The sequence below is a fragment of the Entelurus aequoreus genome, linkage group LG26 (genome assembly GCF_033978785.1).
Source record: "Entelurus aequoreus isolate RoL-2023_Sb linkage group LG26, RoL_Eaeq_v1.1, whole genome shotgun sequence".
Lineage (NCBI taxonomy): Eukaryota > Metazoa > Chordata > Actinopteri > Syngnathiformes > Syngnathidae > Entelurus > Entelurus aequoreus.
The window spans coordinates 14,682,457-14,701,506 of record NC_084756.1 but is presented as its reverse complement, the minus strand read 5'-3'; the positions used below and the strand labels follow the sequence as shown (position 1 = coordinate 14,701,506).

The 19,050-nt window shown below is 42.4% G+C and overlaps 1 protein-coding gene across 3 annotated transcripts in view; it reads left to right on the top strand.

The window, feature by feature from the left end:
- The window catches only part of igsf21a (immunoglobin superfamily, member 21a), a 490,857-nt gene that overhangs the window by 410,782 nt on the left and 61,025 nt on the right, over positions 1-19,050 (top strand). For all 3 annotated transcript variants that reach the window (XM_062038249.1, XM_062038250.1, XM_062038248.1), the window contains exon 6: positions 18,023-18,506. In XM_062038249.1, coding sequence (XP_061894233.1) covers positions 18,023-18,506 — 484 coding nt within the window. The remainder of the gene's footprint in view (positions 1-18,022; positions 18,507-19,050) is intronic.

Genomic DNA, 19,050 nt, shown 5'->3' with positions numbered 1-19,050 from the left:
AGATTCATTTATGATTGTTTATCAAAATATAACTATAGATGTCAACATTGTGTATGTGCTGAAAGATTCATTTATGATTGTTTATCAAAATATAACTATAGATGTCAACATTGTGTACGTGCTGATAGATTCATTTATGATTGTTTATCAAAATATAACTATAGATGTCAACATTGTGTACGTGCTGAAAGATTCATTTATGATTGTTTATCAAAATATAACTATAGATGTCAACATTGTGTACGTGCTGAAAGATTAATTTATGATTGTTTATCAAAATATAACTATAGATGTCAACATTGTGTACGTGCTGAAAGATTCATTTATGATTGTTTATCAAAATATAACTATAGATGTCAACATTGTGTACGTGCTGAAAGATTCATTTATGATTGTTTATCAAAATATAACTATAGATGTCAACATTGTGTACGTGCTGAAAGATTCATTTATGATTGTTTATCAAAATATAACTATAGATGTCAACATTGTGTACGTGCTGAAAGATTCATTTATGATTGTTTATCAAAATATAACTATAGATGTCAACATTGTGTATGTGCTGAAAGATTCATTTATGATTGTTTATCAAAATATAACTATAGATGTCAACATTGTGTACGTGCTGAAAGATTCATTTATGATTGTTTATCAAAATATAACTATAGATGTCAACATTGTGTACGTGCTGAAAGATTCATTTATGATTGTTTATCAAAATATAACTATAGATGTCAACATTGTGTACGTGCTGAAAGATTTATTTATGATTGTTGTCTTTTGGTAAAAACTTAACTCTTTTAGATTTTGCTCAAATTTGATTCCTTATATTTAGACTCGCCGAGTTGGTGTTTTTCGAAACACTCGTAGCAAACGTGTGTTTAAGAAATACAAATAATATCAAGATAATACTTCAATGGGAAATATTAAGCGTTAAAAGTATATCAAACAATGCAAGTGCTCCTACAGCAGCAATACAAATTATGTATTTCTACAAAATACAAAATCTGGCAAGACACCAACTTTAAAATGTTTTCATCTGTTTAAAAGAATATAATGTTTAAAACACATTTCATCGAAGCAAATGAATTGTCCGTTCACGGGGTTAAAACCTGAAAATTATCCGTCTGGGGTTCACTTATTAAAGATGAAAAATGATATCTATCTGCGATTCATTTTGAGTTAACTATGAACAAAGTGTGATTAATTGCGATTAGATATCTCAACCATTTTTCAGCCCTAATTTAAACTCTTAAATAACAATGTCTCTTAAGTATGTTTCGTCTGCCATTGTAAAGTATGTTGTGTGTTATTATTATTCATTATTAGTACTGTATTTTTTGGACTATAAGTCACAGTTTTTTTCATAGTTTGGCCGGGGGTGCGACTCATACTCAGGAGCGACTTATGTGTGAAATTATGAGCACATTAGCGTAAAATATCAAATAATATTATTGATCTCATTCATGTAAGAGACTAGACCAGACCTGGGCATTCTGCGGCCCGCGGGCCACATCCGGCCCTTTGTACGTCCCTGTCTGGTCCGCGTGAGGCCAATCATAAATTAAAAATAAATAAATTAAAAAAATTATCTATGTCGAGTGTGCAATACAACGGTGCTGCTTTTGTTTTGAAAAGCGTTATTTGTATTACTTCCGTGTGGACGTATGCGCGTGCGTGCGTGATTGTGAGTGAATGTGAACAGCAGCAATCACAAATTACAAAATAAAGTTGAAAAAACATCTATGTCGTGCGCGCAATACAACTGTGCTGCTTTTATTTTGAAAAGTGTTATTTATGTGCGTATGTCCGTGTGTAGCCTGTGAGTGAAGGTGCACAGCGACAAGTGATGCACGCTTTACACCCGAGACGCTAAAAGAGAAAAGTTGATGAGGAATGGCGTGTTTCCAACAAGACATGGACTGCCAAGCAACGTTCCCTCTAAGGTGCGCGCCTGTGCAATTGCGCACTGCTCAAGCGTCCTCTGCGCGCAGCAAATATATGCCACGCACCAAATCAAATCCCATCTGAATTCTAAACAAAATAAACACATTTATTCTGTGTAATTTTGCAATGCAACTCTGAGTGACAGTGACAACAAGCGGCCCTAACGGTGTTCGTCAACACCGTTCAATTATTGTAACGTCTATCGGGATGCTTCATGGCCAGGAATTATATCCATCACTTTATTGAGCAAAACTGTTTATATTCGGACATAACCACACCAAAAACATGAGTAAAACACTTCTATCTCGAAAAACGAGTCATTTTCTGCCGTACAAACCAACTTGTCATCCGTCACCAACACGCATACCACTAAACCACTGGTGCGTTTATGGCCACACAAAAAGTTGGACAACTCAAACACCACACAAAGTTACACTATGACTCCTCAGTCATACGTGTGCTTATTCTACTTTCATTTATTATTAATGTTAATTTATTGATATTAATCATGGAATGCTGTTACTAGAGAAAGTTCCAGGAATGCACACTTCATCCTATGCTTACATTTCATTGTGCAACATGAGGATGTTTAAGGGCAACTAAATGTGATCTCTGAAAGGGGGACAAATGATTTCCAAAGCAGTGCTTTTGGTATAAAGTTAAGTTAGGTTAAATGAAAGTATTATTATTGTAACAAACTTTTCAGGATGTCCCAAATTAGCAGATAATGTTAGGTAAGGAGGAGTTTTGTCCCTCCAGAGTTTCCGTAGGGCTGTGACGTAAGAGGTCTATAAAGGTGGTTGTGGAAGAAGGTGTGGAGAGAGAGAAAAAGGAGAGTTAACATTAAAGAAGTGGTGGGGACCGGACCTGCTCTTATGACTCCCATTTATTATTGTATTATTATATTATATCAGTACACATAATATGCGAACCCAGAATACTCGGCTACATTGGTGGCAGCGGTGGGATTTTAACTGCTGTGTTCAAAAAACAAAAAAAGAAAAGAAGAAAGTGTTACACGGGACTCGTGAGTTTTCAGTTAGCTGCTAAGCTTCCTGGCTATTTTGCGGACACGTGGTGTGGTGACGACGACCCTGAGGGAACTCTCCTGAAGGAATCAATAAAGTACTATCTATCTTTTAAGCTCGGCAAGACGCTGTTTGACAGACACTCACACGGCATGAATGTCAAAAATGGACTTAACAGCTCCCTTCACCAGCGACGGTGCCAGAATTTTTCAGCTGGACAGAGACAATTGATGGACCGCTTCGGGGCCCGCCTATCGGCGCCCGCCTATCGGCGCATGTGCGTGCTCCGGGGGAGAGCTTGGAGGTGTGTGCTGCGGATGTGAGCCGGTGGTCTTGCTGCTGGCTCTTCATGCTGGGAGACATCCGACGCTGGTGTGAGCAGTGCGGAGCGTCTCGGACCCGCCGGTGCCCTTGACGTCCCCGTGGGTGGGTCCCAGATTTGTCGGCCCCTCCAGAGGGTGGCCATGGACATTCTGGAGTTGCCCATAAGTCCCCGTGGGCGGGTCCCAGAATTGTTGCCCCCTTCCAGAGGGTAACCATGGATATTCTGGAGTGGCCCAGAAGTTCCCATGGGGTGGTCACAGGTTTGTCGGCCCCTCAGGAGGGTGGGTCATGGACATTTTGGAGTGGCCCGTAAGTCCCATGTGGGGGGGTAGGGGTCCCGGGGTGGTTGTCCCTTCCAGAGACTCTGCCAGCACCACCAGATGGTACTTTATTGATTCCTTCACTGCCTATATCCCCAAGTCTGATGGCATGATGGCGCGTCACAATCGAACGATCTCGCAGGGGGCGACTGGGGCGACCTCCTGCGCACAACTGAACTATCTCGCAGTGGGCGACTGGGGCGACCTCCTGCGCACAACTGAACTATCTCGCAGGGGGCGACTGGGGCGACCTCCTGCGCACAACTGAACTATCTCGCAGGGGGCGACTGGGGCGACCTCCTGCGCACAACTGAACTATCTCGCAGGGGGCGATTGGACCGACCTCCTGCGCACAACTGAACTATCTCGCAGGGGGCGACTGGGGCGACCTCCTGCGCACAACTGAACTATCTCGCAGTGGGCGATTGGACAGACCTCCTGCGCACAACTGAACTATCTCGCCGGGGGCGACTGGGGCGACCTCCTGCGCACAACTGAACTATCTCGCAGGGGGCGACTGGGGCGACCTCCTGCGCACAACTGAACTATCTCGCAGTGGGCGATTGGACCGACCTCCTGCGCACAACTGAACTATCTCGCAGTGGGCGATTGGACCGACCTCCTTCACATCTGCACGTTTTTGCATGTTTTGAGGGGCCAGGGTGCTATCTTATGCAATACTTTGTGGATCAGTTAAAATATTGTTGATTTGTTGTGTGCATTAAGATTGTGATTTTTTTTTCTCTCTGTTCTATTTCCCCTTGTTTGTTACCTATTTTGTTTGTGACGAAACGGGGACGTTTCTAATTGAGGGGGGGACGTATGTAACAAACTTTTCAGGATGTCCCAAATTACCAGATAATGTAAAACAATTCTATCTCGAAAAACTAGTCATTTTCTGCCGTACAAACCAGGCCACAACCAACTTGTCATCCGTCACCAACACGCACAGCACTAAACCACTGGTGCGTTTATGGCCACACAAAAAGTTGGACAACTCAAACACCACACAAAGTTACACTATGACTCCTCAGTCATACGTGTGCTTATTTTACTGTCATGTATTATTAATGTTAATTTATTGATATTAATCATGGAATGCTGTTACTAGAGAAAGTTCCAGGAATGCACCCTTCATCCTATGCTTACATTTCATTGTGCAACATGAGGATGTTTAAGGGGAACTAAATGGGATCTCTGAAAGGGGGACAAATGATTTCCAAAGCAGTGCTTTTGGTATAAAGTTAAGTTAGGGTAAATGAAAGTATTATTATTGTAACAAACTTTTCAGGATGTCCCAAATTAGCAGATAATGTTAGGTAAGGAGGAGTTTTGTCCCTCCAGAGTTGCCGTAGGGCTGTGACGTAAGAGGTCTATAAAGGTGGTTGTGGAAGAAGGTGTGGAGAGAGACAAAAAGGAGAGTTAACATTAAAGAAGTGGTGGAGACCGGACCTGCTCTTATGACTCCCATTTATTATTGTATTATTATATTATATCAGTACACATAATATGCGAACCCAGAATACTCGGCTACATTATTATTATTATTATTATTATTATTTATTTTACGGTATATATCAAAAATAATATAAGATTTCATGGGATTTAGCGATTAGGAGTGACAGTAAACGTATAGCATGTTCTATATGTTATAGTTATTTGAATGACTCTTACCATAATATGTGAGGTTAACATAGCAGTTGGTTATTTATGCCTCATATAACGTACACTTATTCAGCCTGTTGTTCACTATTCTTTAGACATTTGAAATTGCCTTTCAAATGTCTATTCTTGCTGTTGGCTTTTATCAAATACATTTCCCCAAAAAATGCGACTTATACTCCAGTGCGACCTATATATGTTTTGTTCTTTCTTTATTATGCATTTCCGGCCGGTGCGACTTATACTCCGGTGCGACTTATACTCCGGTGCGACTTATACTCCAGTGCGACTTATATATGTTTTGTTCTTTCTTTATTATGCATTTCCGGCCGGTGCAACTTATACTCCGGTGCGACTTATACTCCAGTGCGACTTATATATGTTTTGTTCTTTCTTTATTATGCATTTTCGGCCGGTGCGACTTATACTCCGGTGCGACTTATACTCCAGTGCGACTTATATATGTTTTGTTCTTTCTTTATTATGCATTTCCGGCCGGTGCGACTTATACTCCGGTGCGACTTATACTCCAGTGCGGCTTATATATGTTTTGTTCTTTCTTTATTATGCATTTCCGGCCGGTGCAACTTATACTCCGGTGCGACTTATACTTCAGTGCGACTTATATATGTTTTGTTCTTTCTTTTTTATGCATTTCCGGCCGGTGCGACTTATACTCCGGTGCGACTTATACTCCAGTGCGGCTTATATATGTTTTGTTCTTTCTTTATTATGCATTTCCGGCCGGTGCGACTTATACTCCGGTGCGGCTTATACTCCAGTGCGACTTATACTCCAGTGCGACTTAGATATGTTTTGTTCTTTCTTTATTATGCATTTCCAGCCGGTGCGACTTATACTCCGGTGCGACTTATACTCCGGTGCGACTTATACTCCAGTGCGACTTATATATGCTTTGTTCTTTCTTTATTATGCATTTCCGGCCGGTGCGACTTGTACTCCGGTGCGACTTATACTCCAGTGCGACTTATATATGTTTTGTTCTTTCTTTGTTATGCATTTCCGGCCGGTGCGACTTATACTCCGGTGCGACTTATACTCCAGTGCGACTTATATGTGTTTTGTTCTTTCTTTATTATGCATTTCCGGCCGGTGCGACTTATACTCCGGTGCGACTTATGCTCCAGTGCGACTTATACTCCAGTGCGACTTATATATGTTTTGTTCTTTCTTTATTATGCATTTCCGGCCGGTGCGACTTATACTCCGGTGCGACTTATACTCCAGTGCGACTTATATATGTTTTGTTCTTTCCTTATTATGCATTTCCGGCCGGTGCGACTTATACTCCGGTGCGACTTGTATATGTTTTGTTCTTTCTTTATTATGCATTTCCGGCCGGTGCGACTTATACTCCGGTGCGACTTATGCTCCAGTGCGACTTATATATGTTTTGTTCTTTCTTTATTATGCATTTCCTGCCGGTGCGACTTATACTCCGGTGCGACTTATATATGTTTTGTTCTTTCTTTATTATGTATTTCCAGCCGGTGCGACTTATACTCCGGTGCGACTTATACTCCAGTGCGACTTGTATATGTTTTGTTCTTTCTTTATTATGCATTTCCGGCCGGTGCGACTTATGCTCCAGTGCGACTTATATATGTTTTGTTCTTTCTTTATTATGCATTTCCTGCCGGTGCGACTTATACTCCGGTGCGACTTATACTCCAGTGCGGCTTATATATGTTTTGTTGTTTCTTTATTATGCATTTCCAGCCGGTGCAACTTATACTCCGGTGCGACTTATACTCCAGTGCGACTTATATATGTTTTGTTCTTTCTTTATTATGTATTTCCGGCCGGTGCGACTTATACTCCGGTGCGACTTATACTCCGGTGCGACTTATACTCTGAAAAATACGGTATTATAAAAAAATCACTTTTTGAGCACTTTCCACAGTACTGTGAGATTGTGTTGACAATAGTGTTGATTACAAGTCTCGCAATACAACAACAAAGTGTGTATGCCACAGCCAGAGAAGGAAGCCTCTTTGTTATTTACACGTTTTTCTATTTTCAGCAGTGACTTAATGAGACCGAAGCTTCTTCCCTTTGTGTGTGTTTTCTCCACTGGTGACAAATTACACGCTGAACGCGGCGAGATCACGCGAGGGGCCGACTCATGCGAGGCGGCGCTCATCAGCTCGGCCGTGTCACGTGGGAGATGTAACTGTTTATTTTTGACACGTATCACAATAAGCGACATCCTCTGGCAGCTTCATAATCACTCCAGGAGAATGAATCAGTGTTTGCTCTCACACTCCAAGACACTCCGAGTGTTCTCTCTCTTTTTTTAAAATCTGTGTCACCGTGGCCTGTCAAAGTGAGATATCTGCAAATTGACATTTGAACAGCTCAAAAAAAAAAGAAGCAAAACAACGTGCACAGGTCATTAAATGCTCCGAGAGGGATGCCAATATTTCAAACACAGTATGGCGCTGCTGGCTGGTTTGGTCGGGGACGTTAGCTTTCCTTATCTGTTTGATTGCTCACTTCTTCAGCGGCTCATATTTCAAATGAATGCAATTACCCGTTTACATTCTTGTTTGTTTTTCAGAAGAAAACTAGTTTTACACATGGATAAATGCAACATGATGAAAACAAGTCATTCCCACGTAACGTTTGGCTCCAGTTACCTTCTTTTCTAGAACACACACACACTGCAAAACTCAATGATATTACATCACATTTGTAATACTATAAATTACTTGTCAAATTGGTGTTGTTTAACAGGCAAATAACGAGACAAAATATGAACTTCACACTACTGAAACAACTGCATGAATTATTCAAAAGCCAAAAGCAGTGAAGTTGTCACGTTGTGTAAATGGTAAATAAAAAGAGAATACAACAAATCCTTTTCAACTTATATTCAATTGAATAGACTGAAAGACAAGATATTTCATGTTCACACTGACAAACTTTGGTATTTTTTTGCAAATAATCATGAAGTTAGAATGTAATGGCAGCAACACATTGCAAAAAAGGCATGTTCACCACTGTGTTACATGGCCTTTCCTTTTTACAACACTCAGTAAAGGTTTGGGAACTGAAGGGGACACATTTTTGAAGCTTTTCAGGGGGAATTAATTCCCATTCTTGCTTGATGCAGAGGATAATCTCACCACACTTAGTGTGTGTGTGACAATCATTGGTACTTTTAAGTTGTTCAACAGTCTGGGGGTCTCCCTTGTGCTATTTATTTTCAATGGGAGACAGGTCTGGACTACAGGCAGGCCAGTCTAGTACCCACACTCTTTTACTATGAAGCCACGCTGTTGTAACATGTGGCTTGGCATTGTCTTGCTGAAATAAGCAGGGGCGTCCATGATAACAACATATGTTGCTCCAAAAGCTGTATGTACATTTCAGCATTAATGGTGCCTTCACAGATGTGTAAGTTACCCATGTCTTGGCCACTAATACACCCCCATACCATCACACATGCTGCCTTTTACACTTTGACCCTAGAACAATCCGGATGGTTCTATTCCTCTTTGGTCCGGAGGACACGACGTCCACAGTTTCCAAAAACAAGTTGAAATGTGGACTCGTCAGACCACAGAACACTTTTCCACTTTGTATCAGTCCATCTTAGATGAGCTCAGGCCCAGCGAAGCCGGCGGTGTTTCTGGGTGTTGTTGATAAATGGCTTTGGCTTTGCATGGGAGAGTTTTAACTTGCACTTACAGATGTAGCGACCAACTGTAGTTACTGACAGTGGGTTTCTGAAGTGTTCCTGAGCCCATGTGGTGATATCCTTTACACACTGATGTGGCTTTTTGATGCATTACCGCCTGAGGGATCCAAGGTGTGTAATATCATGGCTTACCTGCAGTGATTTCTCCAGATTCTCTGAACCTTTTGATGATATTACGGAGCGTAGATGGTGAAATCCCTAAATTCCTTGTTGAGAAATGTTGTTCTTAAAGAATTTGCTCAGGCATTTGTTGACAAAGTGGTGACCCTCGCCCCGTCCTTGTTTGTGAACGACTGAGCATTTCATGGAAGCTACTTTTATAGCCAATCATGGCAACCACCTGTTCCCAATTAGCCTGTTCACCTGTGGGATGTTCCAAATTATTATTATTATTATTATTAGCCTTTATTTAACCAGGTAAAATCCCATTGAGATCAAAGATCTCTTTTCCAAGGGAGACCTGGCCAAGAGGGCAGCAGCAAGGTTACATTAAAAACAGATGAAATAAGTCTTTGATGAGCATTACTCAACTTTCTCACTCTTTTTTGCCACTTGTGCCAGCTTTTTTGAAACATGTCGCAGCCATCAAATTCCAAATGAGCTAATATTTGCAAAAAATAAAAAAGTTTCTCAGTGTGAACATGAAATATCTTGTCTTTGTAGTCTATTCAATTGAATATAAGTAGAAAAAGATTTGTTGTATTCTCTTTTTATTTACCATTTACACAATGTGACAACTTCACTGCTTTTGGCTGTTGTACTTTTTTATGTGCCTTTAGAGACCTGATCTCCCCAAAATCTTGTGTCAAAATCAGCCACTGGTGTTTGACTATAGAGTTTTTTTTACGAGCTGGTTCATGAATGTACAAACAGAAGAAATAATAGAAGAAGCTATTGGACACATTTCCATGAAAGCAGTGAGCTGGTGTCTCCTCTCTGAGTGTGCAGCTTCTTGCTCGTGGATGGACTCTCCACCCGAGGGCCGAGTCGATAAAACAGTGATGGCTATTGAATGTTCCGGCACCATCGCATTAAGCAAACACCCTGAATTGTGTTGAAGTTTTAAAGATAAAGTGGCGTGCACTAAAAGTACAAAGCCACCCAGGACCGGTGTTGGAAGCAGCACTACATTTATTTGTGGGCCACATTTCCATGGAGATCAATACTGGGAGACCTGATTAAAGCAGCAGTGTAAATAAGACACTCCCGACAAGGAAGCTCAGCTTCAATTACAACTTAGCAGTAATCACACACACAACATTGTGATCTCGCTATTGTACTTGTTCTTCTACTTCATAGCAGCGTACTACACGGTACTACACCGTACTACACCGTACTACACTTTACTACACTGTACTACACTGTACTACACCGTACTACACTGTACTACAACGTACTACACTGTACTACACCGTACTACACCGTACTACACTGTACTACACTGTACTATGACAGCTATTGTACAAGTTGGCATTGCACCAGAGGAAGAAAAGAATAAATAATTGAATATAAAGCTATAGTAAGGCCAAGATGGTTGACATTAAACTTATGTTGATGAGAAAGACAGATTATTTAGCAACTAGCATTATTATCAACCTAAAATAACAAAGACTACTAGGGATGTCCGATAATATCGGCCTGCCGATATTATCGGACGATAAATGCGTTAAAATGTAATATCGGAAATGATCGGTATCATTTTTTTTATTATCGGTATCGTTTTTTTTTTTTTGTTTGTTTTTTTTTTTTAAATTAAATCAACATAAAAAACACAAGATACACTTACAATTAATGCACCAACCCAAAAACCTCCCTCCTCATTCACACAAAAGGGTTGTTTTTTATGTCATTAATATTCTGCTTCCTACATTATATATCAATATATATCAATACAGTCTGCAAGGGATACAGTCCGTAAGCACACATGATTGTGCGTGCTGCTGCTCCACTAATAGTACTAACCTTTAACACTTCATTTTACTCATTTTCATTCATTACTAGTTTCTATGTAACTGTTTTTATATTGTTGTACTTTCTTTTTTATTCAAGAAAATGTTTTTAATTTATTTATCTTATTTTATTTTATAATTTTTTTTTAAAAGTACCTTATCTTCACCGTACCTGGTTGTCCAAATTAGGCATAATAATGTGTTAATTCCACGACTGTATATATCGGTTGATATCGGTATCGGTTGATATCGGTATCGGTAATTAAAGAGTTGGACAATATCGGAATATCGGATATCGGCAAAAAGCCATTATCGGACATCCCTAAAGACTACCCCATTGATTCTGTTAAATGACTTGGTTAAGGATATGTACTCCCCATGCTTAACTATGACTAGTACTACTGTCCACATGTACAAAAGCAGTGAAGTTGTGTAAATGGTAAATAAAAAGAGAAGACAACAAATCCTTTTCAAGTGACAATCATTGGTACTTTAACTTAACTTTAACTTAACTTCTATTCAATTGAATAGACTGCAAAGACAAGATATTTCATGTTCACACTGAGAAACGTTCTTCTTTTTTGCAAATAATCATGAAGTTAGAATTTAATGGCAGCAACACATTGCAAAAAAGGCATTTTTACCAGTGTGTTACATGGCCTTTCCTTTGAACAACACTCAGTAAAGGTTTGGGAAGTGAGGAGACACATTTTTGAAGTGGAATTCTTTCCCATTCTTGCTTGATGTACAGCTTAAGTTGTTCAACAGTCTCCCTTCTCATATTTTAGCCTTCAAACATTTTCAATGTCTGGACTACAGGCAGGCCAGTCTAGTACCCGCACTCTTTTACTATGAAGCCACGCTGTTGTAACACCTGGCTTGGTATTGTCTTGCTGAAATAAGCAGGGGCGTCCATGGTAACAACATATGTTGCTCCAAAAGCTGTATGTACCTTTCAGCATTAATGGTGCCTTCACAGATGTGTAAGTTACCCATGTCTTGGCCACTAATACACCCCCATACCATCACACATGCTGCCTTTTACACTTTCACCCTAGAACATGTCTTGGCCACTAATACACCCCCATACCATCACACATGCTGCCTGTTACACTTTCACCCTAGAACAATCCGGATGGTTCTTTTCCTCTTTGGTCCGGAGGACACGACGTCCACAGTTTCCAAAAACAATTTGAAATGTGGACTCGTCAGACCACAGAACACTTTTCCACTTTGTATCAGTCCATCTTAGATGAGCTCAGGCCCAGCGAAGCGTTTCTGGGTGTTGTTGATAAATGGCTTTGGCTTTGCATAGGAGAGTTTTAACTTGCACTTACAGATGTAGCGACCAACTGTAGTTACTGACAGTGGGTTTCTGAAGTGTGGTGATATCCTTTACACACTGATGTCTCTTTTTGCTGCAGTACCACCTGAGGGATCCAAGGTGTGTAATATCATGGCTTACCTGCAGGGATTTCTCCACATTCTCTGAACCTTTTCTGTCATGTTTGTGTTGATCATGTTTTTGTTTGGCCATGTGCTGTTTTGTTTTTGGACCCTTTGTGCACTTTTGTTTGTTTTGTCACCATAGCAACCCATTAGTTTTCACCTGTCATGTCACGCACCTGTTTTCACGTTCTGACTCACTCACCTGTTGTCAATCATGTCTGTATTATTCGAGTCCATCGTTTCCCGTTAGTCTGCCTGGCGACATCACACTTTATGATCACTCTTCTTCATGCCATGTTCACAGTTCCATGCCAAGTAAGTTTTTGTTTCTTGTTCATTGTTTTTTGCCTTTGAGCAAGTCTTTTATTTTCATAGCCACGTTTCATACTGGACCTGTTGTGAAAAAATCTGATTTGGAGCGTTTGAACCAGCAAGAAATACACGATGTGTGTCACTTGTGTCAGGACTTGGTCCTTGGCGTGGTTTGTTCTCCCTGAAGGCAACGGAAAATTGGCGCGTGCGAGACGTGGATTTAAGTACATTTTAATTCAAACTAAAAAAAAAGTACAAACAAAAAGCGCTCACAGCGGAGGTAAAAACTTGACTGTGACAAAACAAAAGACTTGCACAAGGGCACAACAACGATTAAACAGAAACTTACTTGGCATGAGAAGAGGGGCATAAAAAAGAGCAGCATGGCTCATAAGTATGAGCGTGAACTGAGTGGCAGGAGTGGGAATGTGATGTCGCCACAAAGAACAACAGAAAATGACAAGTTTAAATAGTGACATGATCAGTGAAAACAGGTGCGTGACATGACAATGTCAACCAGGTGACACTAATGGTTGCTATGGTGACAAATAAAAGTGCACAAAAAGTCCAAAAACAAAACCGAACATGACTAAAACAAAACATAATCACAGACAACTTGAGGGCAAAAAAAAAATCCGATGTGGTGTGCAGTGTACAAACCCCGTTTCCATATGAGTTGGGAAATGGTGTTAGATGTAAATATAAACGGAATACAATGATTTGCAAATCCTTTTCAAGCCATATTCAGTTGAATATGCTACAAAGACAACATATTTCATGTTTAAACTCATAAACTTTATTTTTGCAAATAATCATTGACTTTAGAATTTGATGGCAGCAACACGTGACAAAGAAGTTGTGAAAGGTGGCAATAAATACTGATAAAGTTGAGGAATGCTCATCAAACACTTATTTGGAACATCCCACAGGTGTGCAGGCTAATTGGGAACAGGTGGGTGCCATGATTGGGTATAAAAGTAGATTCCATGAAATGCTCAGTCATTCACAAACAAGGATGGGGCGAGGGTCACCACTTTGTCAACAAATGCCTGAGCAAATTGTTGAACAGTTTAAGAACAACCTTTCTCAAGCAGCTATTGCAAGGAATTGAGGGATTTCACCATCTACGCTCCGTAATATCATCAAAGGGTTCAGAGAATGTGGAGAAATCACTGCACGTAAAAAGCTAAGCCCGTGACCTTCCATCCCTCAGGTTGTACTGCATCAACAAGTGTGTGTAAAGGATATCACCACATGGGCTCAGGAACACTTCAGAAACTCACTGTCAGTAACTACATTTGGTCGCTACATCTGTAAGTGCAAGTTAAAACTCTCCTATGCAAGGCCAAAACCGTTTATCAACAACACCCAGAAACGCCGTCAGCTTCGCTGGGCCTGAGCTCATCTAAGATGGACTGATGCAAAGAGGAAAAGTGTTCTGTGGTCTGACGAGTCCACATTTCAAATTGTTTTTGGAAACTGTGGACGTCGTGTCCTCCGGACCAAAGAGGAAAAGAACCATCCGGATTGTTCTTGGGTGAAAGTGTAAAAGGCAGCATGTGTGATGGTATGGGGGTGTATTAGTGGCCAAGACATGGGTAACTTACACATCTGTGAAGGCACCATTAATGCTGAAAGGTACATGCAGCTTTTGGAGCAACATATGTTGCCATCCAAGCAACGTTACCATGGACGCCCCTGCTTATTTCAGCAAGACAATGCCAAGCCACGTGTTACATCAACGTGGCTTCATAGTAAAAGAGTGCGGGTACTAGACTGGCCTGCCTGTAGTCCAGACATTGAAAATGTGTGAAGGCTAAAATATGAGAAGGGAGACTGTTGAACAACTTAAGCTGTACATCAAGCAAGAATGGGAAAGAATTCCACTTCAAAAATGTGTCTCCTCACTTCCCAAACCTTTACTGAGTGTTGTTAAAAGGAAAGGCCATGTAACACAGTGGTGAACATGCCCTTTCCCAACTACTTTGGCACGTGTTGCAGCCATGAAATTATAACTTAATTATTATTTGCAAAAATAAATAAAGTTTATGAGTTTGAACATGAAATATGTTGTCTTTGTAGCATATTCAACTGAATATGGCTTGAAAAGGATTTGCAAATCATTGTATTCCGTTTATATTTACATCTAACACCATTTCCCAGCTCATATGGAAACAGGGTTTGTCCACAGGGCCATCATTTCTTGCCATCGTCACAAGCCTGGAAAAGGTCACAAAAGAGCAAATGGAAGAAAAGAGCAATATATCTTGAAGAGTGACAGCAAAGTGAAACTATGACATGGTAAAAGAGCTGGAGGGAAGCTGGTAAAAGCCACACTGTGATGTTATGGTGAGGTAATGGTCTCCACAAACTCCCGTTCATAAAACGCCATTCGTACGCCCACAAAGCCACAGTTAATAGTTATGGAACACTCCAGAAGCCGGTCCTGTTAACACGACAATTCACACATGCTCTGATGTACAAATAACAGCGGGGTTATCGTATCCATGGCAACATGGCCACTGACTCTCAATAGGCCCTCTAGTGCTGAGCGTCTCCGAGCTGGTGCACATGTGCAAAATAATGATGCCGCGGCAAACGACCTCGGCGACGAGACCGCCAAACAAAAGCGGGCGGAGAGACGAGTGCTCTGGTGAGAGCGAGTCTTCATCCCGATGCTTGGAGTGTGATGACGTTTATGCTAGCGGAGCACAATAAAGAAGACTCATTCCCCACAATGTCAGCTGCTATTGTGGTCCAGGGACTTCTTGTGCACTCCCTGGACATGGAGGAGCACACATGGATTCACATTTATTTACACCCGTGGATGTTCTCACACTCAAGGTAGCGGCCCTAAAGTTGCCGACTGGCAACGTGACTTTGCTTACGTGCAAACACTCCAACATTATGAGATGTAACAAGCTGGAGGGTTAGTCAACAATGCATCATGGGAAATGTAACAGGCTGTAGGGTTAGTCAACAATGCATCATGGGAAATGTAACAAGCTGTAGGGTTAGTCAACAATGCATCATGGGAAATGTAACAAGCTGTAGGGTTAGTCAACAATGCATCATGGGAAATGTAACAGGCTGTAGGGTTAGTCAACAATGCATCATGGGAAATGTAACAAGCTGTAGGGTTAGTCAACAATGCATCATGGGAAATGTAACAAGCTGTAGGGTTAGTCAACAATGCATCATGGGAAATGTAACAGGCTGTAGGGTTAGTCAACAATGCATCATGGGAAATGTAACAAGCTGTAGGGTTAGTCAACAATGCATCATGGGAAATGTAACAAGCTGGAGGGTTAGTCAACAATGCATCATGGGAAATGTAACAAGCTGTAGGGTTAGTCAACAATGCATCATGGGAAATGTAACAAGCTGTAGGGTTAGTCAACAATGCATCATGGGAAATGATGCAACACAGCCACTATGTGATGGTTCCAACACAGCCACCATGTGATGGTTCCAACACAGCCACTATGTGATGGTTCCAACACAGCCACCATGTGATGGTTCCAACACAGCCACTATGTGATGGTTCCAACACAGCCACAACGTGATGGTTCCAACACAGCCACAATGTGATGGTTCCAACACAGCCACAATGTGATGGTTCCAACACAGCCACCATGTGATGGTTCCAACACAGCCACCATGTGATGGTTCCAACACAGCCACTAGTGATGGTTCCAACACAGCCACTATGTGATGGTTCCAACACAGCCACCATGTGATGGTTCCAACACAGCCACAATGTGATGGTTCCAACACAGCCACAATGTGATGGTTCCAACACAGCCACAATGTGATGGTTCCAACACAGCCACAATGTGATGGTTCCAACACAGCCACAATGTGATGGTTCCAACACAGCCACAATGTGATGGTTCCAACACAGCCACCATGTGATGGTTCCAACACAGCCACCATGTGATGGTTCCAACACAGCCACCATGTGATGGTTCCAACACAGCCATAATGTGATCGTTCCAACACAGCCACAATGTGATGGTTCCAACACAGCCACAATGTGATGGTTCCAACACAGCCACTATGTGATGGTTCCAACACAGCCACTATGTGATGGTTCCAACACAGACACCATGTGATGGTTCCAACACAGCCACAATGTGATGGTTCCAACACAGCCACAATGTGATGGTTCCAACACAGCCACAATGTGACGGTTCCAACACAGCCACAATGTGACGGTTCCAACACAGCCACAATGTGATGGTTCCAACACAGCCACCATGTGATGGTTCCAACACAGCCACTATGTGATGGTTCCAACACAGCCACAACGTGATGGTTCCAACACAGCCACTATGTGTGGTTCCAACACAGCCACTATGTGATGGTTCCAACAAAGCCACTATGTGATGGTTCCAACACAGCCACTATGTGATGGTTCCAACACAGCCACAATGTGATGGTTCCAACACAGCCACTATGTGATGGTTCCAACACAGCCACAATGTGATGGTTCCAACACAGCCACTATGTGATGGTTCCAACACAGCCACCATGTGATGGTTCCAACACAGCCACAATGTGATGGTTCCAACACAGCCACAATGTGATGGTTCCAACACAGCCACAATGTGATGGTTCCAACACAGCCACAATGCGATGGTTCCAACACAGCCACAATGTGATGGTTCCAACACAGCCACCATGTGATGGTTCCAACACAGCCATAATGTGATGGTTCCAACACAGCCACAATGTGATGGTTCCAACACAGCCACAATGTGATGGTTCCAACACAGCCACTATGTGATGGTTCCAACACAGCCACCATGTGATGGTTCCAACACAGCCACTATGTGATGGTTCCAACACAGCCACTATGTGATGGTTCCAACACAGCCACAATGTGATGGTTCCAACACAGCCACTATGTGATGGTTCCAACACAGCCACCATGTGATGGTTCCAACACAGCCACTATGTGATGGTTCCAACACAGCCACTATGTGATGGTTCCAACACAGCCACAATGTGATGGTTCCAACACAGCCACAATGTGATGGTTCCAACACAGCCACATTGCATTTCCACACAGGTGTGATCCAAATTGGTATCAACTCCCAGTCGGGTCCCAAACAAGACATGCTGTCCCTCCCTTCATTGTTGGATGCACAGATGTTTGTCAGGGGCCAGAAAGTCCAAAGCAGCGTTACTTTGTGGGAAAATGCTTTCCTCAGTCCGGAGCCCAAAATGAATGTTGCTTTCACAGTTTGAATGTTAGCAAGTTGAAAAAGCTCAATGAAGGTCTTCTGTTCTGCGCTGCCTCAGGTGTACTTCAAGCGCGATGGCGAGCTGATCGAGGTCATCTCCTACAGTCAACCCTCCTCCGGCGAGCAGCAAGGCGGCGCTTCGGCGGGGTTTCGAGGCGCCAGGCCGCTCATCAGCCGGGACCTCGACGAGACCAAGATGCAGCGCTCCCTCTCCCTGCTGGATCCCGAGAGCCGCTCGGCACGCTTGTACACCGAGGGGCCCCAGCGCGTGCACACTCAGGGCCAGCAGGCCTCCGAGCCCAGCCCCGCCACCGAGGTTATCCCCGAGACGGTGGTGAGCCGAGAGTTCCCCCGATGGGTCCACAGCACGGACCCTCTCTACTACTTCAGTCACACTCACATCCCGCAAAGTGACGGCTCGGTGGTGGTGCAGGCCCGACTCACCTGGACCCTCAACCCCCAGCTGGATAACGACGCCCTGTTCAGCTGCGAGGTCAAGCACCCGGCGCTCTCCATGCCCATGCAGACCGAGGTCACGTTAGGTAGGCTTGGTTTACTTCTTATACCCATGTTCTCCTAACAGTCTCTGCCTTCAGAGCAAGGGCGGTTCTAATTCAATGCCACCGAATGTTGTTGCGGTTGTGCAGATTGTTAACTGACGGGTCAATTCCTGGCACCGCCTGCCGCCACAGTCAACACAAAATGCACTTTAAAAAAAAAATTTTACAACCTCAATGTGAGATAAAAACATACGTCTTTGGCGGCTAACAATGGTTGTGGTATCATTTCATGTTGAACATGCACGGTTACAATGTTACACTCTTACATTTCATGAACGAAAAGGCATAATGGAACGCAGGTAAATGGGGCTTCATCTTTTTCGCCTCTTGCCGAGATTTTGCTGATATCCCGCCCATTAAATACGCCTGGTGGTCAAGCTAGCTCTGTTCTCAATTGGTACTCGGGGCCATTTTTCCTCTCTCGAAGAAAAAATTCCCTATGCTTGCGTCGTGTTCGGCTGTACGACTCGTTCAAATCACAAAAAGGATAAACGTTTCTTCAGAGTTCCTCGAGAGGTAATCAAAA